Below are 12,008 nucleotides of genomic sequence, written 5' to 3'. Positions count from 1 at the left end.
TGCTACCTACAAGACACTCATTTTATTTTTGTTTTAATTTTTTTAAGTTTACTTATTTTTGACAGAATGAGAGAGACAGACAGACAGACAGGGAGAGGGGCAGAGAGAGAGGGAGACACAGAATTCGAAGTGGGATCCAGGCTCTGAGTTGTCAACCCAGAGTCCAATGCGGGTTGACCTGAAATCATGAACCATGAAATCGTGACCTGAGCCAAAGTCAGACACTTAACTGACTGAGCCACCCAGGCGCCCCACAAGTGACTCATTTTAGACCTAAAGTCATCTGCAGATTGAAAATGAAAGGCTAGAGAACGATTTGTCATGCTAATGATTGTCAAAAGGAAGCCTTACCAATGATACTTGTACTAGACAAACTAGGTTTTAAACCAATGAATGTAACAAGAGAGGAAGAAAGGGTCTATGCAAGAAGCTCTAACAATTGTAAATATTTATGCCCCCAACTTGGTGATGCAAATATATAAATTAATTAACATAAAATCATTGATAACAATACAATAATAGTAGGTGACTTTAACACCCCACTTACAACAATGGATAGATCATCTATGCAGAAAATCAGCAAGGAGACAATGGCTTTGGATGACACACTGGACCAGATGGGCTTAACACATGTATAAAGAACATCTCACTCAAAAGCAGCAGAATACACATTCTTTTTGAGTGCACATGGGATATTCCCCAGAATAGATCACATACAAAGTTACAAATCAGGCTTCAATCAGTAGAAAAAATTGAGATCATATCATGAATATTGTCAGGCCACAACACTATGAAACTTGAGGTCAACCACAAGAAAAAAATTGGAAAGACTTAAAATACACGGAGATTAAAGAACATCCTACTAAACAATCAATTGGTTAACCAAGAAATTAAAGAAGAAATAAAAAAATACTTGGAAGCACATGAAAATGAAAACATGATAGTCTAAAACCTTTGGGATGTAGCAAAAGTGGTCTTAAGAGGGAAGTGTATAGAATACAGGCCTTCGTTAAAAAGGAAGAAGAGTTTCAAATACACAACCTAACCTTATACCTAAAAAAACTGCAAAAGCAACAGCAAATAAAGTGTAAGCCAGCAGAAAAGAGGAAATAATAAAGATTAGGACAGAAATAAATGATATAGAAACCAAAGAAATCATAGAACAGATAAATGAAACCATGAGCTGGTTCTTTGAAAGAATAAATACAAGTGATAACTCCCTAGCCAGACTTATCAAAAAGAAAAGAGAAAGTACCCGAATAACTAAAATCATGAATGAAAGACATCACAACCAACACCAAGAAACACAATTATAAGGAAATATTATGAAAACTTATATAATTGGACAATCTGGAAGAAATGGATAAATTCTTGGAAACGTAAACTAGAAAAACTGAAACAGGAAGAAATAGGAAATTTGAACAGACCCATAACCAGCAAAGAAATTGGAACAGCAATAAAAAAATCTGCCAAAAAATAAAAGTCCAGGGCCAAATGGCTTCCCAGGGGAATTCTACCCCACACTTAAGCAAGAGTTATATCATTTTTCTCCAACTGTTCCACAAAATAGAAAGGGAAGGAAAGCTTCCAAACTCTTTTATGAGGCCAGAATTACTTACCTTGATTCCTAAACGAGACAAAGACCCCACTAAAAAGGAGAATTACAGGCCACTATCCCTGATGAACACGGATGCAAAAATTCTCAACAAGATACTAGCAAACTGAATACAATAGTACCTTAAAAGAATTATTCACCACAATCAAGTGGAGTTTATTCCTTGACTGCAAGGGTGTTTCAGTATTTGCAAATCAATCAACATGATACACCAGATTAATAAAGGATAAGAACCATATGATCCTCTCAATAGATGCAGAAAAAACATTTGACAAAATACAGCGTCCATTTTTGATTAAAACCCTTTATTAAAAGTAGTGATAAAGGGAACATACCTCAACATAATAAAGGCCACATACAAAAGACCCATAGTTAATATTATCCTCAATAGGGAAAAACCGAGAGCTTTCCTGTTAATGTCAGGAATAAGACAGGGATGTCCATCCTCACTACTGTTATTTAACACAGTATGGAAGTCCTCAGCTCAGCAATTGGACAACAAAAAGAAATAAAAGGCATCAAAATCAGCAAGGAACAAGTCAAACTTTTACTCTTCACAGACCATATGATATCTATGTAGAAAACCTGAAAACCTCCACCAAAAAATTGCTAGAACTGATACACAAATTCAACAAAGTTGAGGGATACAAAATCAACGTGCCAAAATCTGTTGCATTTCTGTACACCAATAATGAAGCAGCAGAAATCGAAATCAAGGATTTGATCCCATTTATAATTGCACCAAAAAACATAAGATACCTAGCAATAAACCTAATCAAAGAGGTAAAATATCTGTACTCTGAAAACTATAGAACACTGATGAAAGAAATTGAAGATGACACAAAGAAATGGAAAAACATTCTATGCTCATGGATTGGAAGAGCAAACATTGTTAAAATCTCCATACTACCCAAAGCAATCTATACATGTAATGCATTTCCTATGAAAATACCACCAGGATTTTTCACAGAACTAGAACAAAAAATCCTAAAATTTGCGTGGAACCACAGAACACCCTGAATAGCCAAAGTAATCTTGGAAAAAAAAAAAAACAAAGCTGGATGCAATTACAGTTCTGGACATCTAGTTATATTACAAAGCTCTAATCATCAAGGCGGTATGGTACTGGCACAAAAACAGACACATAGATCAATATGGATCAATGGAACATAGTAGAATACCCTGAAATGGACCAACTATGACATGGCTAACTAATCTTTGACAAAGTAGGAATGAATATCCAATGGAAAAAAAAAGATAGTCTCTTCAACAAATGATGTTGGGAAAACTGGACAGTGACATGCAGAAGAATGACACAGGACCACTTTCTTACATCATACACAAAACTAAATGCAAAATAGATGAAGACCTATATGTGAGACAGAAAACCATCAAAGTCCTAGAGGAGAAAACAGGCAGCAATCTCTTTGACATAAGATGTAGTAACTTCTTACTAGACATGTTGCTGAAGGCAAGGGAAACAAAAGTAAAAAAGGACTATCGGGATTTCATCAAGTTAAAAAGCTACTGCACAGAGAAAGAAGCAATCAACAGAACTGAAAGGCAACCACAGAATGGGAGAAGATATTTGTAAATGACATATCAGTTAAAGGGATGCTGTCCAAAATCTATAGAGAAATTATCAATCTTAACACTCCCAAAACAAATAATCCAGGTAAGAAATAGTCAGAAGATGTGAATAAACACTTCTCCAAAGAAGACATCTAGATGGCTAACAGACCATGAAAAGATGCTCAACATCACTCATCATTGGGGAAATACAAATCAAAACTAAAATGAGATATCACTTCACACTTGTCTGAATGGCTAAAATTAACAACACGGGAAACAGCAGATGTTGGCGAGGATGCGAAGAAAGGGAGACCCTCTTACAACTTTGGTGGGAATGCAAACTAGTGCAACCACTCTGGAAAATGGTGTGGAGGTTTCTCAAAAGTTAAAAATAGAACTACCCTACAACCCAGTAATTGTTCTAGTAGGTAAACAAAAATCTGATTTGAAGGGACACATGCACCCCAATATTTATAGCAGTATTATCAACAATAGCCAATTATGGAAGGAGCCCAAATGTCCATCGACTGATGAATGAAAAACAAGGATGTGGTATATACATACAATGGATTATTAGCCATCAAAAAAGAACGAAGTCTTGCCATTTGCAATGACTGGATGGAACTAGAATGCATTATGTGAAGTGAAATGAGTCAGAGAAAGACAAATACCATACAATTTCACTCATGGAATTGAAGATGCAAGACAGATGAACATAGGGGAAGTGGGGGATAAAAGAGAGGGAGGCAAACCATGAACCTCAACTCTAGAGAACAAAGTAAGGGTTGAGGGGGGTTGGGTAGATTAGGGATGGGCTAAATGAGTGCTGAGTATTAAGGAGATCACTTGTGATGAACAATGGGTGGTATATGGAAGTGATGAATCACTAAACTCTACTCCTGCAACCAATTTTACACTATATGTTAACTGGAACTTAAATAAAAACTTGAAGCAGTAAAAATAATTTCCCAATGGCAAAAATACAACAAAATTTAGTTTTAGTGGAGGAGTGTTGCTCATCTTTTCCTAAGTATTTTTGTTTTCAGATACTAATGTAAAGGTGTTTAACATTTTGTAAGTTTTCAATTGTTATGGATATTAATATATAGAAATGCAATTGAACATTTTATTTGGACCTTGTGTTCCTGAAAACTCACTCAATTCACTTATTATTTCTAGTAATCTCTGTAGATTCCTTAGAGTTTTCTATAACACAATCATGTTTAGAAAAAAAGGACAGCTTATTTCTTGGAGATATATAGGAGTATTTAACTTTCAAGTTTTTATTTTTGAGTCTTTTTCAGAAGGTTGTGTTTTTCCTTTATTTTATCCATTTTATCTAAGGTATCAAATTTCTTTGAATAATGTTTTTCATAAGAACCATTTATTATCCTTTTAAAGTCTGCAGTATTTGTATGATTTTATCTGCTTTTTAATTTCTGATATTGGTAGTTGTCTCATCACTCCTGCTAGAAACTTATCAGTTGTATTATAAAAGTACTAACTTTTGGCTGTTTTAGTTTACTCTATTTTATGTTTTCTATTTTAGTTATTTTTGATCTTTTCATTACATCCTTTTTTATTTTCACTTTGTCTTTAATTTAGTTTTCTTTTTTTCTAGCTTCTTAAAATAAAAGCTTAGCTGCTAGTAGAGCTTTATTTTTAACACAAGTATAAATCTATATATACATTTAGGTCAGCTGAAAACCAGCAACTTTTGGTGTGGGTTAGCATGTTAGAAAGTTCTTCGGATGGTTCATACAGGTATTAAATGACTCATTATCAATGATCCTTATGACCTAGAAAATGCAATATACAATTACACATATGTGGAGACGAAGATGCTCGATGGCGCCCACCGTAAGCCATGGGGAAATGGGTAAGTGTGGAAGCCCTCAGCAATTTGATGTACTACCAGTCTCTTGTTGGAAAATAATCTGTTTCTGGTAGTTGCAGTTACTCAATTGCTACTGGACTGAAATTAAGGGACTAAATTAATGAACTGAAAATCATTATGGTGTTAGTTGACATAGTTTCAGACCTTCATCAACAGCATCCGTTGCAACCCAGACTCCGGAACTGTGATTACCAATCTTTTCAACAATTGCAATGTCAACCCCAGTAACTTCTCTTATCCCAAGGCCTTCTGCCTCTGAGCCTCAGGGCCTCTTGAGCAAAGATTCTAACAGCTGGAAGAAGGACCTCCTTTGTTGAGGGTATGATTGGGTAAGTCAGTCTGAGACTGGTTCTCCTTTCACATTGGCTTAAATATGACTTCCCTTACCTGAATGTTTCGTATTATGAAACTCAAAATTTATTATTTGCTTACCTTTTTTTTCTATTCAAAATAGAGGCTTTTCACATATTTGGCTGTCTGATACTTTCCTGGCAAGAACTAAGTCATTTTTTCTCTAAGGATTGCTCTAGGGGAGAAAACTGTCCAGAAGTAGTTACTTCATGTGAATTTGTTCCACGTATTCTAATAAACTAATCTGTAATGACATTACACTCTCTTTCATTTAAAAACAGTAGAAAACCATAGGCTGTGTCTTCACATAGAATGGAAGGATTACTTTCCTGATACAATGGCCCAGGAGATTTCTGACAACTCAAATATCTGCCCAGGCTGGAATTTCTCTTCATCCCCTAGATGTTTTCTTGTTATATTTTCCTGTGCATAGGTATTCCTTGCTGCTTGTACAAACATGTGGAAGGGCCCAATTGTCTAGGATAAAGCTGGAGAAAGGTAAAAATGTCTCTTCCATTAGGGAAGAGGTGGCCTTAGGGATACATTTTGAATGTCATTTTGAATGACTGAACAAGTAAAGCGTTCTCCTACTACCTGAGAGAGAGTTCAGTCGTTGGTCTTCTAGGAAGTTAAATTCTAGCATTTTTCTTATCAGGCAAAGAGACAGATTCATGTCATTATGCTAATGACATGGACATTATGCTAATCCTCTAAAGGACTTTTTGATTGCCTAACCATACTGACCAAGAAGAGATACATTCAAATAACTTTTGAGGTTTTTAAATTTTTTAAAAAAATTAGTAGGATTGGCTAAATTTATTTCTAGTAATTAGGCTAGTTTTTACACAGTCATGTGAAGGCTATTATTGGGTTATTAGATTGTCCTCTTATTTGTTGTCTGACCTTATGAGAAATAAAGTCCATGCAGGAAGGACTTTTCATGTGATTTTTGCCCCTGTTTTATTAATTGGTATGTCCTCATTCACAGCATGGTTCCTGGCATTAAATAGATGCTCTAATATAAAAGCAATAATTAATAATTGAATAGTTAACACATCTAATTTGATAAAGAAATATTTAACATATCCAATCATACTTTAAGGCAGATGATAAATTGAGTGTTAAATAAAATGAGAAGAAACTTGCTATGGCAAGTGGGGGAATACATGATAAAGTAGCCTTCACTTGCACAAAATGACGTGGCTGAGATTTTTATTCTTGACTGGCAATAGTCTCCTAATGGTTCTAAAAATTGTTTTTCCCTACATGTTACATCCTTTAGAAATTAATTATGTGATTTGGTCTACACAGAGATATTTTTAAAACATTTTGTGGGCAATCCCAGTGAATTTAATTAAGCAAGCATCAGTCTTGGACACTTTCCAATTCTGACTGAATGACAAATGGTGGTTAGAAAGGATGAAATGTCTAGTGATCTCTGCCCCTATCAGGAGAAAGATGCTCTCCTCTTCAGAAATGATGAATTTATTAGGAGGTCTTTGTTGGCTGAATGCACTACCCACCCTCCTCCCCCCCCAAAAAAAGCACAATAATTTGTGTCAAAATTTCAAGTCAACTGGTGTGGTCACACCAACACAAAAGAAGGAGAAGGACTAACCAAGTGAATTTTTTTTTCTATTTTGAAATTAGTAGGAAAGAGTTACTGGAGAAAAATCTCCCTGGAAAATGGCTGGTTGCTATCTTTTTATGTAAAATTAGGTTGCTTGTCTTTTAGATAAATTATCCTAAGGTAATAAAGTTTTATTGTGTGTATGGATCGTAGAATTCCTTTTACATAATCTCTAGTGCAAATAAAAGCAATCTTCTGAATAATTGGAAGACCCCATGAAGAACATAGACTGATATCCAAATGAAATAAAATATATCTTCAAATAATAATGCAGATTTTTTCTTTCTCTTGTCATACTGGATGAAAAAAAAAATTCCAGTCCGACAAATGATTAAAAACTCTTCCTTCAGATTCTGGACTTGTCTTCACGAGGTAAGACTAACAGTAAATATTGGGAACCAGGTTTGCAATTGTGTGAATTTCTTTATTATGTAAAAGTGAGATCACTTTGAGATAAAGCAAACTTTGAAAAATAGGTGACCTTGGGAAAGTTAATTAGATGTTCTGAGCCTCTGCTTGTCCACTTATGAAGTGGAGATTATAGTTCCTCTTACTGTAAATATGAACTATGATACATGAAGCTGTGAGTGTGTGATTGGAATCCACCGTAGGCATTGTGAGCTGTGGAATGATAGATCAGAATCAGATTTTATAAATAAATCATTTGAACTGCACGAGGAGAACATACTGATGTAGGCCAGAATGAAAGGAGAGGGACGTGGCAGGAGACCAGTGCAGTGGCTCAGTAGGGAAGCGGTGGGGAGGGAAATGATAAAGTTTGTGATATATTTTAGAGGGGTTAATAAGATTTGTTAAAGGTAACAATACGTGATATGAGAGCAAGAAAGGCATGAATGGCATGGTGATATTTCTTGTCTGAGCAATGACATGGAAGGTGGTACCATTTAATGAGGTGGAAACACCTATGTTTATTGCTGAACATTAAAAATTTAGTTTATAAGTACTGAATTGATATCCAGTTGGAGATGTCCAAATTTGGAGATGTTGCATGTGTGAATTTTTTTTTGAAGAGAGAGATGTGTAATTTATTTTTGTATTATTGTTTTTTTAATATATTGTCAAGTTAGCTAACATGGAGTGTATACAGTGCACTCTTGGTTTTGGGGGTAGATTCCCGTGATTCATCGCTTACATACCACACCCAGTACTCATCCCAACAATTGCCCTCCTAAATGCCCGTCACCCATTTCCCTCCTTCCCCAACCCCCATCAACCCTCAGTTTGTTCTCTGTATGAGTCTCTTATGGTTTGCCTCCCTCTCTGTTTGAAACTATTTTTTCCCCTTCTCTCCCCACCATGGTCATCTGTTTAGTTTCTCAAGTTCCACATATGAGTGAAAACATATGATATCAGTCTTTCTTTGACTGACTTATTTCACTTAGCATAATACCCTCCAGTTCTGTCTACATTGTTGAAAATGGCAAGATTTCATTTTTTCTCATTGCCAAGTAGTATTCCATTGTATATATGAGTCACATCTTTATGCATTCATCAATTGATGGACATTTGGGCTCTTTTCATAATTTGGCTATTGTTGAAAGCCATGTGCCCCTATGAATCAGCCCTCCTGTATCCTTTGGATAAATTCCTCATAGCGCTATTGCTGGGTCATAGGGTAGTTCTATTTTCAAGTTTTTGAGGAACCTCCACACTGTTTTCCAGAGTGACTGCACCAGTTTGCATTCCCACTAGCTGTGCATGAGGGTTCCCATTTCTCCACATCCTTGCCAACATCTGTTGTTTCCTGAATTAATTTTAGCCACTCTGACCGATGTGAGGTGGTATCTCAATGTGGTTTTAATTTGTATTGCCCTGATGATGAGTGATGTTGAAGTTGATCATCTTTTCATGCGTCTGTTGGCCACCTGGATGTCTTCTTTGGAAAAGTGTCTTTTCATGTCTTCTGCCCATTTCTTCACTGGATTATTTGTTTTTCAGGTGTTGAGTTTGGTAAGTTCTTTATAGATTTTGGATACTAATACTGTATCTGATATGTCACTTGCAAATATCTTCTCCCATTCCATCAGTTGCCTTTTTGTTTTGCTGATTGTTTCCTTTGTGGTGCAGAAGCTTTTTGTCTTGATGAGATCCCAGTAGTTCATTTTGCTTTTATTTCCTTTGCCTTTGGAGGCATGTTGAGCAAGAAATTGATATGGCTAGGGTCAAAGAAGTTGTTGCCTGTTTTCTCCTCTAGGGTTTTGATGGTTTTCTGTCTCACGTTTAGGTTTTCATCCATTTTGAGTTTATTTTTGTGTATGATGTAAGAAAATGATCCAGTTTCATTCTGCCAGTTCTCCCAGCACCATTTGCTAAAGAGACTGTCTTTTTTCCATTGGATACTCTCTTTTGTTTTGTCAAAGATTAGTTGGCCATACATTTGTGGGTCCAGTTCAGCGTTTTCTATTCTATTCTATTGGTCTATGTGTCTGTTCTTGTGCCAGTACCATACTGTCTTGATATGAAGGTTAAAAATTAAGGGAGAGACACAACACTGGTGTGCTTCCCCATTTATTAGTCAGGAAAAGGGGGTATATCCAACCACTGAGAAGTATCAGTGAGGGAAGACACAATCCTTCAGTGACCTTCTATTCCTAATTTGACCTACTCACATTGAATATGTCAATTACACTACATTGGTCTCAAGTATTTCACTTTTGTGACTTTATAAACTATGCACCTTTTCATGGAATTCCCTTGCCCTCTTTTCTTGTCCTTCCACTTTTCCTTTAAAACTCAGCTAAAGCATTGCACCTCTGGGAAGCCTCTGACTCCTGTCTGGTAGATATATTCCTACTCTGTGACCTTCACATTGTGGGGCTGTTTTTATATTGTCACTTTTTGGTGATTATTATGTATGCTATCACTAAATGTAGGAAACCATGGCTTATTCAACTTGGAAATCACAATGTCTATAAAACATTTGACACAAGCAGGCACTCTTTCACATTTTTTAATTGAATGAATCAATGAAAGATTACTCTTATAATGCATTTAAAAGTTTTTTCCCTTGTTTTATAGATCTCCTGCTTCTAACATGAGAAATCACCTCCTATGCAGATTAGATGGAAGCAAGAAACAATGTAACTTACTTTGTCCTCTTGGGTCTCACACAGGATCCAAAGGAACAGAAGGTCCTTTTTGTTATGTTTTTGCTTTTCTATATTTTCACCATGGTGGGCAATTTGCTCATTGTCATGACTGTAACTGTCAGTAAGACCCTGGGCTCGCCTATGTACTTGTTTCTTGCTAGCTTATCATTTATGGATGTCACTTATTCCTCTTGCATTTCCCCCAGATTGATTTCGGACTTGTTCTTTGGGGAAAACACCATATCCTTCCAATCTTGTATGACCCAACTATTTGTAGAGCACTTTTTTGGTGGATCAGAAGTTTTTCTTCTGCTGGTGATGGCCTATGACCGCTATGTGGCCATCTGTAAGCCCTTGCATTATTTGGTTATCATGAGACAGTGGGTGTGTGTTGTGCTCCTGGTAGGGTCCTGGGTTGGGGGTTTTATGCATTCAGTAATTCAAGTTAGCACTATTTATGGGCTCCCATTCTGTGGCCCTAATGTCATCGATCATTTTTCCTGTGATATGTACCCCTTACTGAAACTGGTCTGTACTGACACCCATGTCATTGGCCTGTTAGTGGTGGCCAACGGAGGACTGATCTGCACAATCGTGTTTGTGCTCTTGCTCATCTCTTATGGTGTCATCTTGCACTCTCTAAAGGACCTTAGTCCAGAAGGGAGGCAGAAAGCCCTCCAGACCTGTGGTGCCCACATCACTGTGGTGGTCTTCTTCTTTGTGCCGTGTATTTTCATGTACATGAGATCTACACTCAGATCTACACTCTGAGAAATTCTGAGATGATGAATGCTATGAAGAAACTCTGGAGGAGAAATGTTATATCTCTCAGTAGTAAGTGTATGATCCACCATGAAGAAAATAATTTAACATTTGTGTCCATCTCCTCAAATGTTAACGTCTGTTTTACTGTAAATGCACTTACAGTAGGAGTCAATAAATAATATGTAATTGAGTAGTCAATGAAAGTTTTATAGTTACACTAATTGCTATGTATTTATTTTTTTATTCATGTAAAATTAATATAAAGTGTTATATTAGTTTCACATGCACTATATAATGATTTAACAATTCTATACATAGTGCTCATCATGAGAAGTATACTCTTAATCTCCAGATGTAATGAAGTAACCAATGACATTTTTGTAGTTCCACTAATATTTCTTTCAAAAAATTTTAATACTTTATTTATTTTTGAGAGACAGAGAGGGAAAGTGAGAGGGGGGAGGGGCAGAAAGAGAAGGAGACACAGACTCCAAAGCAGACTTCAAGCTCTGAGCTGTCACCTTAGAGCCCCACGTGGGACTTGAGCCCATGAATAGCAAGATCACAACCTGAGCCCAAGTTAGACACTTAACTGACTGAGCCACCCAGGTGTTCCTAGTTACTTGAATTTTTAATTATTGGCTATACTTAATTTATTACTTTCATTCGAATTCTTATTTTATATTTAGTTGGATTGATTTTCTTCTTTAGCATACAGTGTTTTATTAGCTTCATATGTGCAATGTAGTGATTGAGCAATTCCATTCATCACCTGGTGCTCAACATAATACGTACATACCTTAATCCCCATCACCTCTTTAACCCAACCCTGCTTCTCCTCTGGTAACCGTCAGTTCTCTATGACTGAGAGTCTATATCTTGATTTGTATCTTTCTCTCTCTCTTTTTCCCTTTGCTCATTTTTTGTTTCTTAAATTCCACATGAGTGAAATCATGTGGTATTTTTCTCTCTCTGAATTATTTTGCTTGGCACTATACTCTGTAGCTTCATCCATGTCATTGCAAATATATATATATATATATATATATATATATATATATATATATA

The 12,008-nt window shown here is 36.1% G+C and overlaps 1 protein-coding gene across 1 annotated transcript; it reads left to right on the top strand.

The window, feature by feature from the left end:
• The first annotated feature begins 10,148 nt into the window (after positions 1–10,148).
• On the top strand, positions 10,149–10,946 carry LOC125916358 (olfactory receptor 4A47-like). Its single transcript, XM_049622517.1, has one exon. It carries the CDS (start codon positions 10,149–10,151, stop codon positions 10,944–10,946), a length of 798 nt encoding a protein of 265 aa, XP_049478474.1.
• Positions 10,947–12,008: the final 1,062 nt, after the last annotated feature.

This window comes from Panthera uncia, chromosome D1, assembly GCF_023721935.1.
Source record: "Panthera uncia isolate 11264 chromosome D1, Puncia_PCG_1.0, whole genome shotgun sequence".
NCBI classification, from domain to species: domain Eukaryota; kingdom Metazoa; phylum Chordata; class Mammalia; order Carnivora; family Felidae; genus Panthera; species Panthera uncia.
This window is presented reverse-complemented; position numbering and strand designations above follow the sequence as displayed.